We start from the raw sequence: 20778 nt of genomic DNA on the forward strand, positions 1-20778 counted from the left end.
TGAATATTATGCTATGACTTGTACTTGATATAACTACCAGATTTTGGTGGGCTCCAAGTAAAAAAAGAAAAAAGGGAGGATATTTAAAAAAATTATTAACCTTGAAAATTCACTCTAAAGAAGAGCCTACAGTCAGCCCTCCAGATCCATGGTTTCCCTATCTTTAGATTCAACCAACCACCAATTGATTTTCACAGATAGATTCTTGGCTGGTTGAGTTAAACCATGGACACCAAGGGCCACCTTACTGTGCCATTTTATATAAGAGACTTGACATCTGTGAGTTTGGGTATCTGCAGGGGTCCTGGAACCAATCTCCTACAGATACCGAGGTACGACTAGATTACTAGCAGAAAACATTTGTAGCTGGGGTCATTTGGGGATTATGTCCTGAGCTATTTGACCCAAAAGATAAGTTATATTCAGTTTTATTTCCTATCAGTTTTCTAAATCAATGCATCAGTGTTAAACAGGTACAAATGACTCTAGTCTTTGGTGTCCTTAAGTACTTGTTAAGTAGCAATTATAAACATCTGGACCAAACATCTTTAGCAAAATAAAACCCAACAGAAATGCACATATCCTTGGCATATCAATTCTGGCATACGTATTCAATCAAATGCAAATTTACAATCACTGAACTTGGAAGAGACAATGATGTATCTAAATATTAATGGAAGAGCTATCAGAACAAAATGGAAACCTGTATTTTTCACTAAGAATTTAAAATAAACATTTACCATACTGGTAGCCTGACTGAACTCCTAGCACACATTTGTTCTTTAAAATTAGAAAGCAACATGATGGACATGAAGCAAGGCAGAAATCCATTCCATGTGGGAGCTGAAGGCAACACCTAGATCTTATCTGAGATAAAAGGGCACATTCATAATCACGAGGCTGGATGTCCCAAAAAGAAGATGCTAAGATCCAATCAAGGTTGGTACTAGAACTAGTGCATGGACTGAACCAGAGTTCAAGGAACTCTCAAGGCAAATAAAGGGGCAGGATTGGGAAAGGAACATTTGATCAGCAGAGTAGCAGAGCCTACCTAAGGCTCAAGGCTGTGTCCCAGTGTCAAGTGCTAGCTGCCTGGTTTTGTTTTCCCTGACTTTGCAGGCACTGCTTAAAACTTGACCCCTCCCACCTTCCTTGGCCTTTTACTCACGCCCCTTTCGCCTCTTGCCAGGGTGTGATCTGGGATCTGTGAGACAGTGTGCCAAAGTAGATCAGCAAATTGTGGCTAAGCAGGTTTTCAGCAGCCTCCTAGCATAGTTGTACAGCCTATAATATTTTCATTAAGTACTGAAAGTAACCACAGTACCAGAAAGAATCTAATATTTACAAATCAACATTACCTGATCAATGTACCACTGAATTCTCTTGCTTAATTCGAGATATTAAACAAGAGTTCCAAGATGAAAAAGTTAATGGTTGTTATGTTTTCCTTCATTAGCGTAAGTTATTAATTTTTCATATAATTTAGCAATTGCCACAAAATTCAAGTTTTAATGCACATTTAATGGATCAAAGTTATACTTTCTAAAAGAGTCTATTATTAAATCATGCATGGAGATCCCTGGTGGCTTAGCAGTTAAGGATCAGGTATTGTCACTGCTGTGGCTCAGGTTCGAACCCTGGCCCAGGAACTTCCACAAGCTGCAGGCAAAGCCAAAAAAAAAAAGCTTGCGTGATGTTATAGTTTTTTTTTTTTCTTTAAAGCATTTTTTAAAATGCATATGATCCCATTTACAAGAAATTATAGAACAGGCAAAGTTAATTTAAGCAGTTAAAATCAAAACAATAGCCATAAAATGGGAATAAAGGTTCAGGAGCTCTAAAACAGGTAAGTAAACAAAAATGTAAGTCCAAACAGGAAGCCACTTTAGGTTAGATTTAGTTCAGGCAAATCACACTGCTGTCCTGGCTAATGGCTCCTTTTCAAAGGTCAGACCCTGGAGATCCCACTGTGGTGCAGCAGGTTAGGGATCTGGCACAGTGGGTTAAGGATTCAACATCAGCCAAATCTGTGGCTCAGGTTCGATCCCTGACCAAGGAACTTCCATTTGCTGCTGGTACAGCCAAAAAAAAAAAAGAAAGGAGAAAAGGTCAGATTCAGTTGTTTTTGCTTTATTTTGTCTAACACATTAATAACTTTCTGGAGAATCAGTTTTTAAGAGCTAAGCCTGGTTAGGAAGTCTTACAGAGAACACACACAGACCCAAAAGGAAGAAGAGAACCCTCTTACCAACCCTAGTACACCCTGTACATATGTAAAACCCTCAGGGCAGAGGAGCAGTAGTGGGGGAGGGGAACCTAGTCCTGCTAAACATTAAACACTCAAAAGGCTTCTATAAATAAAACAGTGTAGGAACAGACACAGAAACCAATGGGATAGAACAGAAAACCCAAAATGCAGCAAACTGTATATGATAAAGGAGGAATCTCAAAACACTAGGGGAAAGGTAGACATTTCAATAAATAGTATCAGGACTTTATAAATAATAAAGTAAACAGGGGTAGTTGTTTTAAAAAGTGGATCCATAGTTCACACATAAACCAGTATAAATTTCAAATGTATTAGAGAGCTGTATGTAAACAAAGAAAATCACACGAGTACTATCTAGGAGAGAAAAATCTAACTATGACTCAAAATCTAGCAGTAATAAAATAAAACACTAATAAAGTTGATTACATAAATAAGAAACTTTCAGGATGAAAAATATCAAAGTTTAGAATACAAATGACCAACTGGGGAAAAATAATGCATAACTTATAACACAGACATTTGGACCATATCCATAGTATATATTTTTAAAATTAAATAATGAATAAAAACCCAATAGTCAGGTAGAAATATGGACAAAAGACATGAACAATTACAAAAAATATATGTAAACTGTCCCTAAATATATGAATTGATGCTCAGTCTCACTAGTAATAAGAGAAATGAAAATTAAAATTATACCATTTCTTACCTATCAGACTAACAAAAATCAAAAAGTTTGGCAACAATGGAACAAAAACTTGGCAACACAATTTCTTGATAATGTTGTGGAGGAATAGGTGTTCTGCTACACATGTGGATGAGAATGTACATGACATACTGTTTTGGAGAAGAATTTGACAATACCTAACAACATTAAACTATCTATATGAGGTTATTCACCATAGCATTATTCATAATGGTAGCATTACAATGTTTCTGCTGTGGTACAATAGCATCAGTGGTGTCTCTGGAGCACTGGGATGCAGGTTTGATCCCTAGCCTGGCACTGTGGGTTATGGCTCGGGCGTGCCACAGCTGCAGCGCAGGTCGCAACTTCGGCTCAGGTCTGATCTCTGGCCCGGGCACTCCATATGCTTCAGGGTGGCCAAAAAAGAAGAAACAAACAAACAAAAAAACTGGAAGCAACCACATGTTCACCTGTGGATAAATGAGTATACATAAAGTGTTATAGCTGACAATAGGCTCTATGTAGGTACCAAAAAAGTGATATTAATGTGGAAGAAATTCCGGAACATTCAACTAAGAAAAAAGAAAAGAAAAAAACAAAAGGTATAATGTTTTATACAACAAATGAATGTTTTTACAACAAATACAAATGTATAAAATGTATAAGATATCTACTTATGAGATAATAGCCCGTCTGAAACTAATAAATATGACAGAAGTCATGTCAAAAGGACTCCAGAGCCAAGTTAAAAAGGTTCCTATTAATGAAAGATGAGACAATTTGAGCAAAGATAATAATAATGACAACAATTGATTAAAACATCAAACATATATAAAAAAGACATGGGTGAAAACAGCAGGTGAAACACTGGTGAGGAAATTACCATAAGCAGATCAGATTTTTCACCACGTGAACCCACACATCAAGTTTAGCATCACTAAAAGCAAAACGACTAGATATTATTAATGGGTACACTGTACACTGCAGTCCACCATCACAAAACTAAACCTGAGTCGAATCAGTCTTTAGATCTAACTTCCAGTCTATAAGAAATAGAACAGAGTAACAAGTTAAAGAACCACAGGAAGCAATCAGCCAGATCCAGAAAGTGGCATATTTTCCATCATAACTCACTAGTTCTTTCAAGTCAATGGAATTTTAAAAGGTGATGAACTTCTTTTTTAGAAAAAAAGAAACTAAAGATACCTAATAACCAAATATAGTAAGTGGACTCTGTTGGATCTTGCTTTGAATAATTAGGGCAGAATAGGACTGGGTGTTAGATGTTAAGGAAGTTTTCTTAACCATGTTAGGTATAGTACTGACACTGTATTATGTAAGGAAATTTATTCCTTTTTTTTTCCTGCTGCACCCACAGCACATGGAATTTCCCAGGTGAAGGATCAAATCTAAGCTGCCGCTGCAGCAATGCTGGGTCCTTAACTGACTGCATAGGGCTGGGGGTCAAACCTGTGCTGCCACAGAGACAACATCAGATCCTTAAACCACTGTACCACAGCAGGAACTTCAATTTATTCTTTTTTTGAGATGAATAACTAAAGTAGTTTGGAGGTATAGTAAATCTACGTATGTACTTTATAACGGAAAAATCATAAAAAGGGGGCGATAGATGAATGGACAGAATAAGTATGGCTGTTGATACTGGGAAGGAGGTACAAAGCAGTTCCCTGTACTTTCTATTTTGTGCATATTTGGAAAAATACAAACAAAACAGTTACCCAAAACAAATCCTTCAGGCAGGGATCTAAGATCTAGGATCTAAAAACCACAGAATTTGAGGAATACGCTAGACAGCAGAAAAAATGAGCAAGGCAGTTACTCTTTAGAGAAAACCATAAAATGAAACAGATTCTCTTAACACAACATTGATGGAGGAAAAAAGCCTGCTAGACAAAGTATGCACTACAAGTCTACAGAAGGAGATAGGACAGGAAGGCTGTCCTCTAATTTGGGTCCTCTCTGAGGTCTGTGCCCAAGACATAAAAAATAGAGGGAGTGTTTCAACTGAGCAGGGAGGGGTGGCCATAGGTCTGCAGAAGACATCGAGAGAAACCAACGTGGACAAGAACTGCCTATAAGAAAGACAGAACTGCTATACAAATCAAACTGAAACATCTAAATTTTATCTCAGAAAGTAGTAAGATTAGCCGAATTTAAAAATGAAAGATTGGGAGGTCCCATCGTGGCTCAGTGGTTAACAAATCTGACTAGGAACCATGAGGTTGCGGGTTCGATCCCTGGCCTTGCTCAGTGGGTTAAGGATCCAGAGTTGCCGTGAGCTGTGGTGTAGGTTGCAGACGCGGCTCGGATCCCGCATTGCTGTGGCTCTGGCGTAGGCCGGTGGCTACAGTTCCAATTAGATCCCTAGCCTGGGAACCTCCATATGCCGCAGCAGTGGCCCTAGAAAAGGCAGAAAGACAGGGAAAAAAAAAAAAAAAAAAAAAGAAAGATGTACAGAACTAGAACAAATAATCCAAAAATTATATGGAACCATAAAAGACCGAGAATTGCCAAAGCAATCCTAAGGAAAAAAACAAAGCAGGAGGCATAACTCTCTCAGACTTCAGACAGTATTGTAAAGCTACAGTTATCAAGACAGTGAGGTACTGGTACAAAAACAGACATATGGATCGAGGGAACAGAACAGAGAACCCAGAAATAAACCCAGACACTTACTGTCAATCTTCAATAAAGGAAATGGGGAAAAGTCTCTTCAGCAAGGGGTGCTGGGAAAACTGGACAGCTGCATGTAAATCAATAAAACTAGAACATGCCCTCACACCATGCACAAAAATAAACTCAAAATGGCTTAAAGACTTAAATATAAGACATGACACCATAAAACTTCTAGAAGAAGCAAAACATTCTCTTTTATAAACCAGAAAATATTTTCTCAGGGCAGTCTCCCAGGGCAATAGAAATAAAAACAAAAATAAACAAATGGGGCCTAATCAAGCTGACAAGCTTTTGCAAAACAAAGGAAACCATTAAAAAAATGAAAAGACAACCTATACAATGGGAGAAAATAGTTGCAAAAGATGCAACCGACAAGGGCTTAATCTCCAAAATACATAAACAACTCATACAACTCAACAACAAAAAAACTAACAACCCAATTGAAAAATGGGAAGAAGATCTAAATAGACATTTCTCTGAAGATATAACAGATGGCCAGTAAACCCATGAAAAAAAATGCTCAACATCAACATCTAATTATTAGAAAATGCAAATCAAAAATACAATAAGGTACCACCTCACACTGGTCAAAATAGCCATCATAATGTCTACAGATAACAAATACTGGAGAGGGCATGTGGAGAAAAGGGAATCCTCCTACACTGTTGGTGGAATGTAAATTGATATACTACTACAACAAACAGTGTAGAGTTCCTCAGAAAACTAACTATAAAACTACCATATGATTCAGCAATCGCACTCCTGGGCACATATCTGGGCAAGACTACAATTCAAAAAGATACATGCACCCCTGTGTTCATCACAGCACTATTCACAATAGCCAGGGCATGGAAGCAACCTAAACGTCCATCAGCAGATGAATGGATTAAGAAGATGTGGTACATATACACAATGGAATAATACTCAGCCATTAAAAAGAACAAAATAGGAGTATCCATTGTGGCTCAGTGGTTAATGAGCCCGACTAGTATCCATGAGGATGTGGGTTCGATCCCTGACCTCACTCAGTGGGTTAAGGATCCAGAGCTGCCATAAGCTGTGGTGTAGGTCAGAGACATGGTTCAGATCCTGAGTTGCTGTGGCTTTGGCACAGGCCAGTGGCTACAGCTCCAACTGGACCCCTAGCCTGGGAACCTCCATATGCCTCAGGTGTGGTCCTAAAAAGACAAAAAGACCAAAAAAAAAAAAAAAAAAAGCCATTTGCAGCAACATGGATGCAACTAGAGGTAATCATACTAAGTTAAGTAAATCATAAAGAGAATGACAAATATCGTATGATATCACTTATATGTTGAATTTAAATATGGCACAAATGAACCTATCTACAGAACAGAAACAGATTCACAGACATAGAGAACAGATTTATGTTTACTAAGGGGGAGTTGGGAGGGGGTGGGATAGACTGGGAGTTCTGGGTTAGTAGATGCAAACTATTCTGTTTAGAGTGGATAAACAAGGTCCTACTGAATAGCACAGGGAACTATATCCAGTCTCTTGGGAAAGACCAAGATGGAAGATAAGAAAGGGAACATATAAATATGAATGACTGAGTTACTTTTTTGTACAGCAGAAATTGGCCCATTATAAATCAATTATAATTTTAAATAAAGTGAAAGATAATGGTGCATTACAAATTTGCTCAAAGTTTAAAACTGGCCATTAAATTCTTAAAGGTAAATAATATCTTGGGGGAGGTAACTGGCTAAGAAGCACACCAGTGGCTTCCAAAACTGTAGAGATATGAACATGTATAATCATTCTTTCTCAGGATAAGAACTGCACAACTCTTTTTCCTGGAACAAGCCAAACGGCACAGTTACCACTGTGTGTTGGTTAACACACACACACACACACACACACACACACAGAGTTTCCCTTGCAGCTCAACTGTAACAAATCTGACGAGTATCCATGACGATGAGGGTTCAATACCTGGCCTTGCTCAGCGGGTTAAGGATCCCGCATTACCATGAGCTGTGATGCAGGTCACAGATGTGGCTCAGATCCTGCATTGCTGTGGTTGTGGCGCAGGCCAGCAGCTGAAGCTCCAGTTCAACCCCAACCTGGGAACTTCTATATGCCACACCTGCTGCCCTGAAAAATAGACAAAAAAATCTTGCAAACGAAAATGAAAATACCAAAATATATGGTATGCAGCAAAAGCAGTTCTGAGAATTTCATGGTAATAAATGCCTACTTCAAGAAAAAAGAAATGTCTCAAATTAACAACCTAATGTTACAACACAAGAAACTAGGGGGAAAAGCCCAAAGGTAGTAGAATAAAGGAAATAAAGATTAGAGCAGAAAAAAAATAAAACAGAATATAAAAAGGACAAGAGAAAATATCAATGAAACTAAGAGGTCTTTGAAAAGATAAATAAAATTGACAAACCTTTAGCTAGATTCTCCAAGAAAAAAAGAGTGAGGACTACAATGAGGAGATATTACAACTGATACCAAAGAAATACAAAGGATCATAAGAGACAACTACGAACAATTATACACCAAAATTGGATAACTTAAAAAAAATGAATAAATTCTTATAAACAAACAATCTAAAAATACGGACCTCATGAAGAAAAAGAAAATCTGAAAAGACCAATCACTAGCAAGGAGTTTGAATCAGTAATCAAAGCCCCACCACCACTGCCTCCAAAGGTCCAGGACCATATGGCTTCATAGGTGATTCTATTAAACATACAAAGAAGAATTAATAGTTCTCACTTCAGCAGCACATATACCAAAATTGGAATGATACAGAGATTAGTATGGCCTCTGTGCAAGGAAGATATACAAATTCATGAAGCATTCCATATTTTTAAAGTAAACAAACAAAAAAACACAAAGAATTTAAAATCATTCCTTTGCAAACTCTCAGAAAAGTTAGAAGAGGAACTCTTCCAAATACATTTTACAAGGCCAGCATTACTGATACCAAAACCAGAGAAGGATGCCACAAAAAAAAAAAAAAATTACAGGCTAGTATCTGTGATGAACATAGATGCAAAACTCTCAACAAAATATTAACAAGCCAAATTCAAAAATACATAAAAAGGTTCATATGCCATGATCAAACAGAATTTATTTCAGGCACACAACGTAGATGCAAAACTCTCAACAAAATATTAACAAGCCAAATTCAAAAATACATAAAAAGGTTCATATGCCATGATCAAATAGGATTTATTTCAGGCACATAAGGATTGTTCAACATCTCCAAATCAATCAATATATCGTATCTACCCTATTAACAAAATGAAGGATAAAAATCATGGTCACTTTTATAGATACAGAAAAAACACTGGACAAAATTCAACATCCATTTATGATTAAAAACTCTCAACAAAGCAGATATAGAGGGAATTGAAGTTTATTTCAATATGATAAATGGTGCAGTGGAAACGAATCCCACTAGGAACCATGAGGTTGCCCCTGTTGTGGCACAGGGGAAACGAATCTGACTAGTATCCATGAGCATGCGGGTTCGACCCCTGACCTCGATCAGTGAATTAAGGATCCATCATTGCCGTAAGCGTGGTGTAGATCGCAGACACACCTCGGATCTGGCGTGGCTGTGGCATAGGCTGGAAGCTGTAGCTCTGATTCAACCCCTAGCTTGGGAACTTCTATATGCTGCAGGTGTGGCCTTATAAAGCAGGAAAAAAAAAAAAAAAAGAATGAGCACTTCTAATTTCCTCCTAGGCCATTTCTATAAAAATAAAAAATATATACGTAAATACTATTCAATACAAGCAAACTCAATAACACAACATCCTAAACACCTATGTCTTAATACACCCTAGTCTACAAACTTAAAACACAATTATATTTTTTAAAGTCTCTTAAAGTCAAGGATTCTGTGATAAAAAATATTAAGAAACTTTATTTTACGTCAACTTACCAACACAATCACAGCATTCATCCCAAAGTGTCCCAAGACATAACATACACTCCTTACAGCAGGAACAATTTCCTTCTCCAGGTCGGCACTGGCAGAGCTCCTAGAAATGAGACAGATGTTCAAATCTAAATTTCTAAATAACTATATTTACAATTGTTAACTTTTTTTTTTTTGGCCATGGTATGCAGAGTCCTGATGTGGGGTTTTAGTTCCCAGACCAGGGATCAAACCTGGGCTGTAGCGGTGAAAGTGCTAACCACTAGGCCACCAGGGAACTCCCTTAAACGTTAATATTTTGTAGCAAAAAACTATAATATTTGCACTTATAGTAATTTTTAAATTCAATATCATTAACTGTACGAACATAAATATCTACAATGTCAAGTAGATTTAGATCTTCTTTTGGACATAGTGAATATATTTTAGACCCTTTTATTTTGAAAAAACAAAAATATTTTACTTTATAACCCATAACTTTACCTTCCCTACTACCTTAACAAATAATTCAGCACAAGAACAAAACCTACTTTTTCTTACACTGTCCAAATAACCTAAATGCACAGCCAGGTGACATAGAGTGGGAGCTGTGGTTTCTCAATATGTAAAGTGTGAATAAAAGCATCTTTTAAAACTATTTTTATTAATTTACACTACATTAAACAGTGTGCTTGGTGTGGCAGACTGTTTACAAAAGGCAGCAATTATTCTCCTGCCTTGTCTCCGTCTTTGCATGTAACTCTGCAGCTGTTCTGATCAAGAGACAGGGTCTACTTTCAGACCCCTTGAATGGAAGCGATCTTAAAACTCGTTTTGATCAACAGAATTTGGTGGAAGTGATTTCATGTCAAATCTGCATCTAGGCCTCAAGAGGTCTAGAGAATTTCCATTGCTTCTCCTAGAACTCTGCCCAGCAGCCACATGAAGCCTGGGAGAAGTTGGTTCATCTGAAGTCATCCCAGCTCGACCTGCCACCAACTAATTAGCAGGTAACAAAAGACACAGGAATAAGCCCAGAAAAAGGGAACCAGCTGATACAGGCCCAGACTGCTGACTCACAGAAATAAGAACTAAATAAATGATTATTGTTTTAAGTCACGAAGCTTTGAGGTGGTTTGTTTCTCATGAAAACTAATTAATATGGCTTGCTTTGTAAACAAGGCTACGAGGCAATTCCTTTAGCCTTCCCTCTGCCCCCTCCCCGGCCACCAGACAGCCACTGTCAAACAAACCCAACCTAAAGAGAAAGTCTGTGATCACACTGTGTACTTGGCTTTTCCTGGTTTATGAGATATACATATTTAAAAAAAAAAACAGCATATAATTTTATCTCTATTAAATTCATCTTATTATGTTTTGAGACTACTGGAGTCAATCCCTCATTTTAATATGACAATTTTTTGCAAATTGATATCTTTCCAGTTTTAGTGAGAAATAATTGCCATATATCACTGTATAAGTTTAAGGTATACAGTATGATGGTCTGATTTACATTTATTGTGCAATGATCACAATAGGTTTAGTTAATATCCATCATCTCATATGCATACACTAAAAAGAAAAAAATTTCTCCTTATGAGAACTCTCAGGATCTACTCCCTTCACTTTCCTATATGTCAAACATACAGCAGGAATATCTACAGTCATCATGTTGTTCATTACAGCCCTAGTACTTATTTATCTTATAATGCCAAGTTTGTACCTTCTGACCACCCTCCTCCAATTCCCTCTCCCCATACCCCCACTTTGGTAACCATAAATATGATCTCTTTTTCTATGTGCTTGTTGGGAGTTTTTTACATTTATTTCACTTAGCAAAACGCCTTCAAGGTCCATCCATGTTGCTGCAAATGGTAGGCTTTCCTCATTTTTTATGGCTGAATAGTACTTCACTTTATATATATACCACAACTTCTTTATCCATTCATTCATCCATGGAAACTTATGCTGTTTCCATATTTTGGCTATTTTAGGTAATGCTGCTATGAACAAGATAGTGCAGATACCTTTTGGAGTTAGGTTTTCATTTCTTTTTAATATATCCCCAGAAGTAGAATTGCTGATCATATGGTAGTTCTATTTTTAATTTTTTGAGGAACATCTACGGTGTTCTCCATAGTGGCTGCATCAATTACATTCCCAACAACGGTGTACCAGGACTCCCTTCTCCTCATATCCTCACCAACACTTGCTATCTCTTGTCTTTTTAATGGTGGCCATCACAGCCATTCTAACAAGTATGCAGTGATAGCTCAATGTGGGTTTAATTTGCATTTCCGTGGTGATCAGTGATGTTGAGCATCTTTTCATATACCTGTTGGCCATTTGTTAATTTTCTTTGGAAAAAATGTCTATTTAGGTCTTCTGCCTATTTTTTAATTGGATTATTTGGATTTTTTGCTATTGAGTTGATGAGTTCTTTATATATTTTGGATATTAACCACTTATCCCTTATCAGATATAGCAAAACCAGCATTTAATTCCTTGCTTTCTCCAAATGTCTCCTAGCTATTACACAGTTACACAGCGTTTTCAAGGATCAACATCTGTGCTATTTTCTAATTCATTAGTTTGATGTCACTATATACCTGTGATATAATATATACAAATTACAATATTTTAGTACCAAGGAATTCTACACTCAGGCCACATTCATGTAATGCAGGCCTTAAGTAACTTTGCTACACCTGTTTGAAAGAGAGGGACTAAAAGGCAGGGACTTCCTGAGACATATAGACTCTTCATCCTAAAACTGCAGATGCTTGATTCAGATAAGCTCAAATTTATTTGGAAATTTAAAAAAAGAGAGTTGGAGTTCTCATCGTGGCTCAGTGGTAATGAACCTGACTAGTATCCATGAGGATGTGGGTTCGATCCCTGACCTTGCTCAATGGGTTAAGGATCCAATGTTGTTGTGAGATGTGGCGTAAGTCACAGACTCATCTCAGATCTTGTGTTGCTGTGGCTGTGGTACAGGCTGGCAGCTGTAGCTCCAATTCGACCCCTAGCCTGGGTACTTGCACATGCTGTGGGTGTGGCCCTAAAAAGACCAAAAAATAAAATAAAAGCTGTATTTTGTGATTCATTTCTCCATTAAAAACCTGCCTGTTCTGTCTTTGGACTGAGAAAATATTTTCTTAATATACATTTTTCAAAAGACACCTTCAGTGTTAAGGATACTGATTAATCTTTGTTTTTTAGTTTTAAAAAGACTGCCACTTAGTCACAAGAAATAAAGCTTTTAAAAATTTTAATTTACATTATGCATAGAACTATTCTGTTACTGTCTTAGTTATGTATATTTACATTATCTATGTAGTTCAGGAGAAACAAATTAGGAAAGTAACAAATTTATTCCAAGAATAAGTCTCTTTTTCCTACCACAGCTTTCAAATGGTAGCTTGTTATGTGAATTACTATATATCATGCTAAATAATTTTAAAATGAATGTCAATTTAAAGGCTTCTATTAGAGGAGTTACTGCTGTGGCCCAGTGGGTTAAGAATCTGACTGCAGCAACTTGGGTCACTAGAGAGGCTCAGGTTCGATCCCTGGCCCAGCATAGTGGGTTAAAGGATGTGGTATTACCACAGTTGTGGCGTAGGTCACAACTATAGCTCAGTTTCAACCCCTGGCCCAGGAACTTCCATATGCTGTGGATACAGCCATAAATTTTTTAAATAAAAATAAATAAATAAAGGCTTCTATTAAAGAAATTTGAAATTTTAGAACATTTACTATGCTTTCTACTGTCAGGTATTTGTGAGGTGTTTTCAATTGGAATGAAAGGGTGGATGATAATACCAGATTACTTCCAACTTAATGGAAGGTTAAAACCAAGACTACTGAAAATTGCTTGAATTTGCCTGGATTATCTACCGCTCAAGATTAAATGTATCTCACACCCTCTTAATAGATGCTTATGTGGTATTTTACATGTCAGTGTGATAGAATAATGCATTTAATAACATGTTTAATGACATTTAATTTACTGATAGAATACAAAGTGAGAGGCTATAGGAAGCCAGGACATGGGAGAAATGACTTAAACACAGGCTTTTATTACTATACTATTAAAAAGACAAAGATTCAGGTTAAGATTTTATTGGTAAAAATTACTGTTAAAACTGGTTGAATGCTAGCTAATATTTTCTTTCCATCTTGCTACAGAAAAGACTGAAAAATCTGTCTTAATAAAGCAAATCTGATCTCATTTTATGAAATTTTATAGTAAATAAGCCTCAAAATGTATCAAATAATCTGTATTCTTCAAGATTCATGCTAGCATTCTTTTCAGGAGATTAGAAAATAATGAAAACAAAATCCTCAAACAGACTTTTTAGCCAGCATTACACATTTAACTTCTCACTTGCCAGGAGAAAAATAATATACAAAGTAACAGATGGCATTTAAGATGTCAAAAACCTAGCAGCAAATCTAGAGAGCAAAATTGTGTGGAAATGATTTACACTGTTTCTATTATTTTAAAGTTAAGGGGAAAATGGAAACAATAAATTTCTATGAATAACAACCATGGGTAGCTCATCAAGCAATCCATTCTATTCACTTTATACGTCTTTCAAAATCCACTACTGAATGTTTGGTCATAAATACATTTGGAAATTTGTATTTTTATTATTTGACAGCACGTATACTACAGTTGGGAATGAATGTTTCAAATACAAAGAACATAAGTAAGTCAAGAATTAGAAATAAAAAAGAAAAAAAAAAACCAAATGTAATTGTGAAGAATCAAGGATCATAAAAAAAAAGCCATGAAAAACTACTCCATTTAAATTAGGTATAATCTTTTCCTCAGAAAACTTAAAAAGAAACCTTTAATTTAGTTGTTGCAGTTATGAAGACATAAAGGATCTCTGGTAACTAAAAAAGCTTTGCTGAAGAGGCTAGAGTAAAGATAAAAGGAATACTTTACATTTTCAAGGTATTTTTTTTAAATATAAAAGACTTTGAAAGAAAACCTAATAAGAGTAGGAGTTTCTGCTGTGGCACAGTGGGCTAAGAATCCGACTGCACTGGTTCAGGTCCCTGTGGAGGTTCAGGCTCAATCCCCAGCCCAGTGCAGATGGTTAAGGATCTGGTGCTGCCGCAGCTGTGGCTCTGATTCAATCCCAGCCCTGGAACTTCATTATGCCAAGGGTGCAGCCATTAAAAAAACAACAACAACAAAACTTACTAGAGTAGAAGGAGAAAACACCCAGCCCACCTTGGTAAATTCCTGTGTTTCTAGTAAAATAATGATTGCATACTCTCTTGATTTAAAAAGTATGTACTTTCATATTGAAAAAAATCTGCCAATGTAACTTAACAGCTGCATAACAGAACATTCCATCTACCAAAATTCAGAAAGAGGTCTTAAATTCTTGATTCCTTTCATTCCTCCATGTTTTCATTCCTTATCACCACCTTCAGAAACTCATTATTATCTTTAATTTTACTACTACTTTAAAGTCTCCCTTCTTAACTATAAAGAAGGTTGTGCTGAGATGTGGGATTTCTGTGTGGACCGCTGTTTATGAATCTCACTAACCTCCCTATAACTAACCTTGAGCACCGCTCAGTTGGATGAACGTGGGAACCCAACCAAACACAAAGTTCACAGAGTTGAAAGGAAAGACTGAGCCAGTGCCTCCCCTTGTTTCCTGCCACTACCTCCCCCAAAGTTCCTAAGCGGGTTTTATGTGACATTAATAGACACTGTGCTAAAGTGCTTTAAAGGCATTATCTTGAAACTCATAAAGCCCTTATCAAGGTATTATTTATCTTCATATATGGTTATGACATTTGTACATTATTAAATTAGTAAGTGGCTGAGATTTGACCCCTGTTTTGGATAGCTATTCCTGCTTTTTAAACATTAAAATGAGAATATAAAGCTTATTTCTTATTAATTTAGCTTTTTAATAATTATAGTTATTACTTTCTTAGAGAGAATGAGCCCATAATTAAATTTAGCTAATCCTTGAGGTTATTTAATCAAAGGCATTATTACATCTTTCACTCTCAGTACCTGAATACAATTACAAGTGCTGTCGCCCAAGTTAATCATTGTTTGTAAAGGTAATATAAGTATCATTCACTAAGAGCTGCAAAACCAGTGAGTTGGGATTTCACACTTAATTCTTTTTTTTTTTTTTTTTTTTTTGCTTTGGCCAGTTAATGATCCTATCATCTGCCTCCCTGGTCTGCATGTCTCAGGGAAAGTGTGGGTGTTGCTCCTGGTAGAGATGAAAGGCTGGAAGGAGAGAGTCAGCTACTCACCAGAGGTCACGGTACTGTGACTCAAGGCTGTTCCTACCACCACTGCTTCTGCGTGTCAGGGCCAGAGCGACATGTAGACATCTGTTTTGTGTGACATATCATGCTAGATTTTTCTTTTTCTTTTTTTTCTTTTTTTCTTTTTTTTTTTTTTTGCTTTTTAGGGCTGTACCTGTGCCACCCCTAGGCTTAGAGGTCGAATAGGAGCTGTAGCCACTGGCCTACACCACAGCCATAGCAACGTGGGATCCGAGCTTTGTCTACAATCTACACCACAGCTCACAGCAATGCCAGAGCCCTGACCCACTGAGCAATGCCAGGGATTGAACCCAAATCCTCATGGATTCTAGTCGGATTCGTTTCTGCTCTGCCACGAAGGGAATTCCCACCCTATTAGATGTTCTTAAAATCTGGTGATCAGGAGTTCCCGTCGTGGCGCAGTGGTTAACGAATCCGACTAGGAACCATGAGGTTGCGGGTTCGGTCCCTGCCCTCGCTCAGTGGGTTAACGATCCAGCATTGCCGTGAGCTGTGGTGTAGGTTGCAGACATGGCTCGGATCCCACGTTGCTGTGGCTCTGGCGTAGGCCGGGGGCTACAGCTCCAATTGGACCCCTAGCCTGGGAACCTCCATATGCCGCGGGAGAAGCCCAAGAAAAGGCAAAAAGACAAAAAAAAAAAAAAAAAAAATTTACTGATTAAAAAAAAAAAATCTGGTGATCACACTATTCAATACATTTACCATGGAAAACAGAAATCTATACTCGTGGGCTATCCTATACTGACCAGTATGAGTATTTAGAGATAATTTAGCAATTTGCTTAAAAATCTTATGTGAAATGAAAATCTGGTAAAATGGAAAGTTGTGGGAAGAGTCTAATCATTCAGATGCACTTTACTACATTTGTATTAGTGAAAATCTTGAATATGACAGATAATTTTCTTTCTTTCTTTTTTTTTTTGTCTTTTTGCCATTTCTTGGCCCACTCCCGTGGCATATGGAGGTTCCCAGGCTAGGGGTCGAATCGGAGCTGTAGCTGCCGGCCTACAGCAGAGCCACAGCAACTCAGGATCCGAGCCGCGTCTGTGACCCACACCACAGCTCACGGCAACACCTGATCCTTAACCCAATGAGCAAGGCCAGGGATCAAACCCGCAACCTCACGGTTCCTAGTCAGATTTGTTAACCACTGAGCCACGATGAGAACTCCAAGAATTTCATTTTTTTATGCCAGCAGACAGATTTTACATAATTATTCAATCAATTTTAATGAAAAATCTTATTCTCTATATAACTTAACTTCTGATGAGATCTTAATCCTCTAAACAAAATAAATTTAGGGGGAGAGTTGTTCATCTAGGACTAAGCCTAGACTTTAAGAGTTAAAATTTATTTTATAAACTTCTAAATTTTTAGCCCAGAGATGAAAACTAATAACTTGAGGAAAAATTTTATTTATGTTCTGATGTTCAATTACTGTTAAACACTTCCATTCTTTATTGCCAAAACCTAAGAGGTTTGTTAGCACTATTGTTAAAAAAGGGAAATATTACCATTGAAAACAACATTATAGTCTAGCAGACAGTCTATGACTTGGATTTACAGGATCTGGATTCAAGTCCTAGTCTGAAAACTGTAGCAAGTAACACCAAATCTGTTTTTCAGATGCTTTATGATCCAGCAATCCTACTCCTAGGTATTTACTCAAGAGAAATGAAAACATACATCCACATAAAGACTTATATGTGAAAGAAAATAACTTCATTCATAGTCACCAAAAACTGGAAACAACTCATGTCCATCAGCAAGTGAACAGATGATGAAATGTGGTACATTCATATACCAGAGCACTACTCAGCAAGACCAAAGAAAGAACCACCTGATCCACAAAACTAAACAGGTCAATCTCATAGGCATTATACTAACTGAAAGAGGCCAGACAGGCACAAAAGGTTACAAACTGTATGATCCTGTTATAAGACATTCTATAAAAGGTAAAATTATATAGAGAGAAATCAATCAGTGTCGTGGAGAGGTGATAAGGCTGGGAAGGAGGCTAGTCTTGACTACAAGGGGCACAAAGGAACTTCTAAATGAAAATATTCCCGACCTTGACCGTAGTAGTGGTCACATGAGCATATGTTTGTCAAAAATCATAGAAATGTACACCTAAGAAGAGTGAAATGTACTGTATGTGAATTACAGCTCAATAAATCTGACCCCAAAAATGCTTTGGGAGATATACTTTATCTCATCTTTGAAAGACCAACATGCTACACTGTGGTCCATAAATTTATTAATATAACAAACCTGAATTGAAAAATATAGGAGTACCTACTGTGGTTCAATGGTTAAGAACCCAACTAGTATCTATGAGAACATGGGTTTGATTCCCGGCCCTGCTCAGAGGACTAAGGATCCGGCCTTGCCACAAACCATGGCGTAGGTTGTGGATGTGGCTCAGATCTGGCATTGCTGTGGCTGTGGTGTAGGCCGGCAGCTACAGCTCCTATTGGGCTCCAGCCTGGGAACTTGCATATGCCGAGATGTGGCCCTAAAAAGACAAAAAAAAAAAAAAAAAAAGAAAGAAAAAGGGAAATGTAAAGCATTATACATAAACTAGTATTAAAGAAAGCAAAGTAGAAGACAGTTCTAACTCTGATAGTATATTTCTCTACTTTCAAGCTAAACCTAAAGTTCTCCAAACATATATTTTTTTCACAAAGAAGAATAAAAAATAAGGCTGGCGAAAAACACAGAACAAAAAAGTTGTACATACAACATACAACTTATATTCTATGTTTAGGTGTTAAAATCACCTAAATACAGAATAAAAGCCTAGAAAGGACTGTATCGAAATATTAAGAGTAGCCTGTTTTTGGAAAATAGAACTATAAATGATTTACTTTCCTTTTTCTACTTCTATGTATTTTGTGGATTCCCTTTGAGTACAAAGTATTTTTATAATGGCAAGTAAACTTTTAATTAGGTTGTAGGACTTCTTAAGATCCAGTTTAGGAGTTCTCAATGCAGTGCAGCGGGTTAAGGATCTGGTGTTCCAACAGCTGTGCTGCAGATCAAAGCTGCAGCTTGGATTCACTCCCTGGCCCAAGAACTTCCATAAGCCATAGGTGCAGCAAAAAAAAAAAAAAAAAAAAAAAAAAAGATGCAGTTTAATTTGTACAATTAAAAAAAGACACTCAAGGAGTTCCCACTGTGGCACAACGGAATGGGCAGTATCTTGGCAGTGCTGGGATGCAGTTTCAATCCCCAGCCTGGCACAATGGGTTAAGGATCCAATGTTAATACAGCTCTGGCTTAGGCTGCAGCTGCAGCTTGGATGTGATTCCTGGGCTGGGAATTCCATATATCGCGGGGTGGCCAAAAAAGAAAAAAAAAGAAAGGAAGGAAGGAAGAAAAAACACTCAAAACCACAAACTAAGGTCCTTAAATATTAAATCAAAGAAACTCTAAGTATTTGTAATATCTTGACTTAAAACCCCCATAAATAAAAACAAAGATAATTATGAAGATGAACCAACATGGCACTAGACTGCACCTGTGCTGGTACTACTTTCACAACCCTTATTAGGTCATGTAGGGATTTAAAACAAATAATAAAACAACATCCTCAAACAATTAGTCTTGATTTAAAAGAATAAACATAATTATAATTGCTACTTGCAGTAAATCTATTTGACATATTAATACCTTTAAAGGAAAACATCAGAGAGACTTTCAAACTCAGAACGGAAATACCTAAACCAAATCTTATCACGTTGTTCTTTATAAACTCTAATTGGCAAATTTTTGCCTTGAAAATAATATAAACTTGGAGTTCCCGTCTTGGATCAGTGGAAATGACTCTGACTAGTATTAATGAGGACGCAGGTTTGATCCCTGGCCTCACCAAGTGAGTTAAGGATTGGCATTGCCATAAGCTGTGGTGTAGTTTGCAGACCTGGCTCGGATCTGGTATTGCTGTGGCTGTGGTGTAGGCCAGCGGTTATAGCTCCAATTCAATCCCTAGCCTGGGAACCTGCATATGCCGCAGGTGTGGCCCTAAAAAGACAAAAAGAGGAAAAAAAGAAAATAACATAAACTTAAGTGAAATACTACTGACACTACAGAAAGCAAAATTTATCCTTCTGGCGAAATAAATCAGAATTACAAGTTTATATATATCTATGAGCTACCAAAATATATCCAATAGCACTCAAAACAAAATTTTAATCCTACTTACTTTAAAAGTACCTCAAAGCACTTCTTTAAAATCACCCAAATAGGATGAAGAGGGGTTAGGCATAGAGGGAAATGGACTGGCCAGATGCTGATCAGTGTTGAAGCAGAGTGATGGGTAAATGGGGAGTTATTTTACTATTCTCCCTATTAAAATAGATATATATCTGAAAACTTCAAAGTGTCCCAATGAAATCCTCACATTTGTTTCTTTTTTTTTAATTTTTTTTATTTTTTAGGGTCACACCCGTGGCCTATGGAGGTTCCCAGGCTAGGGGTTGAACTGGAGCTATAGCTGCCAGCCTATGCCATAGCCACAGCAACGCCAGATCCCAGCCACATCTTCAACCTCCACCACAGCTCAAGACAACACCAGGTCCTCAATCCACTGAGCGATGCCAGGGATCGAAAGCATGTCCTCATGGATACGCTAAGTTCGTTAGCACTGAGCCACAACAGGAACTCCAAAATCCTCACCTTTATTTTAATATAATAATTCAACAAATGAAACAGCCAGTGAAAATAATTTTAGTCTCCATTTATAAACTTAAGCAGTTATTCTAACTGCTAACATGACTTATTCTTCCCTTAAATCACATCAGGTCTAGGAATTCCCTTGTGGCAGAGTGGGTTAAGTATCCAGCATTGTCAATGCAGCAATCTGGGTCACTACTGTGACATGTGTTC

The 20778-nt window shown here is 37.2% G+C and overlaps 1 protein-coding gene and 1 non-coding gene across 2 annotated transcripts in view; one reads left to right on the top strand and one right to left on the bottom strand.

Moving 5' to 3' along the window:
• TWSG1 (twisted gastrulation BMP signaling modulator 1) overlaps positions 1-20778 on the bottom strand; it is a 49160-nt gene that overhangs the window by 15375 nt on the left and 13007 nt on the right. Inside the window, exon 3 of the mRNA XM_003127831.5 lies at positions 9577-9676. Within this exon, the coding sequence (XP_003127879.1) occupies positions 9577-9676 (100 nt within the window). The remainder of the gene's footprint in view (positions 1-9576; positions 9677-20778) is intronic.
• Positions 8392-8495, top strand: LOC146402716 (U6 spliceosomal RNA). Its single transcript, XR_014808796.1, has one exon. It is a non-coding gene; the product is annotated as a U6 spliceosomal RNA (small nuclear RNA).

The sequence above is a fragment of the Sus scrofa genome, chromosome 6 (assembly GCF_054392235.1).
Source record: "Sus scrofa isolate SSC_HxYL_T2T_F1_AM1 chromosome 6, Sscrofa_HxYL_maternal_Yorkshire_Landrace_v2.0, whole genome shotgun sequence".
Taxonomy (NCBI): Eukaryota; Metazoa; Chordata; class Mammalia; order Artiodactyla; family Suidae; genus Sus; species Sus scrofa.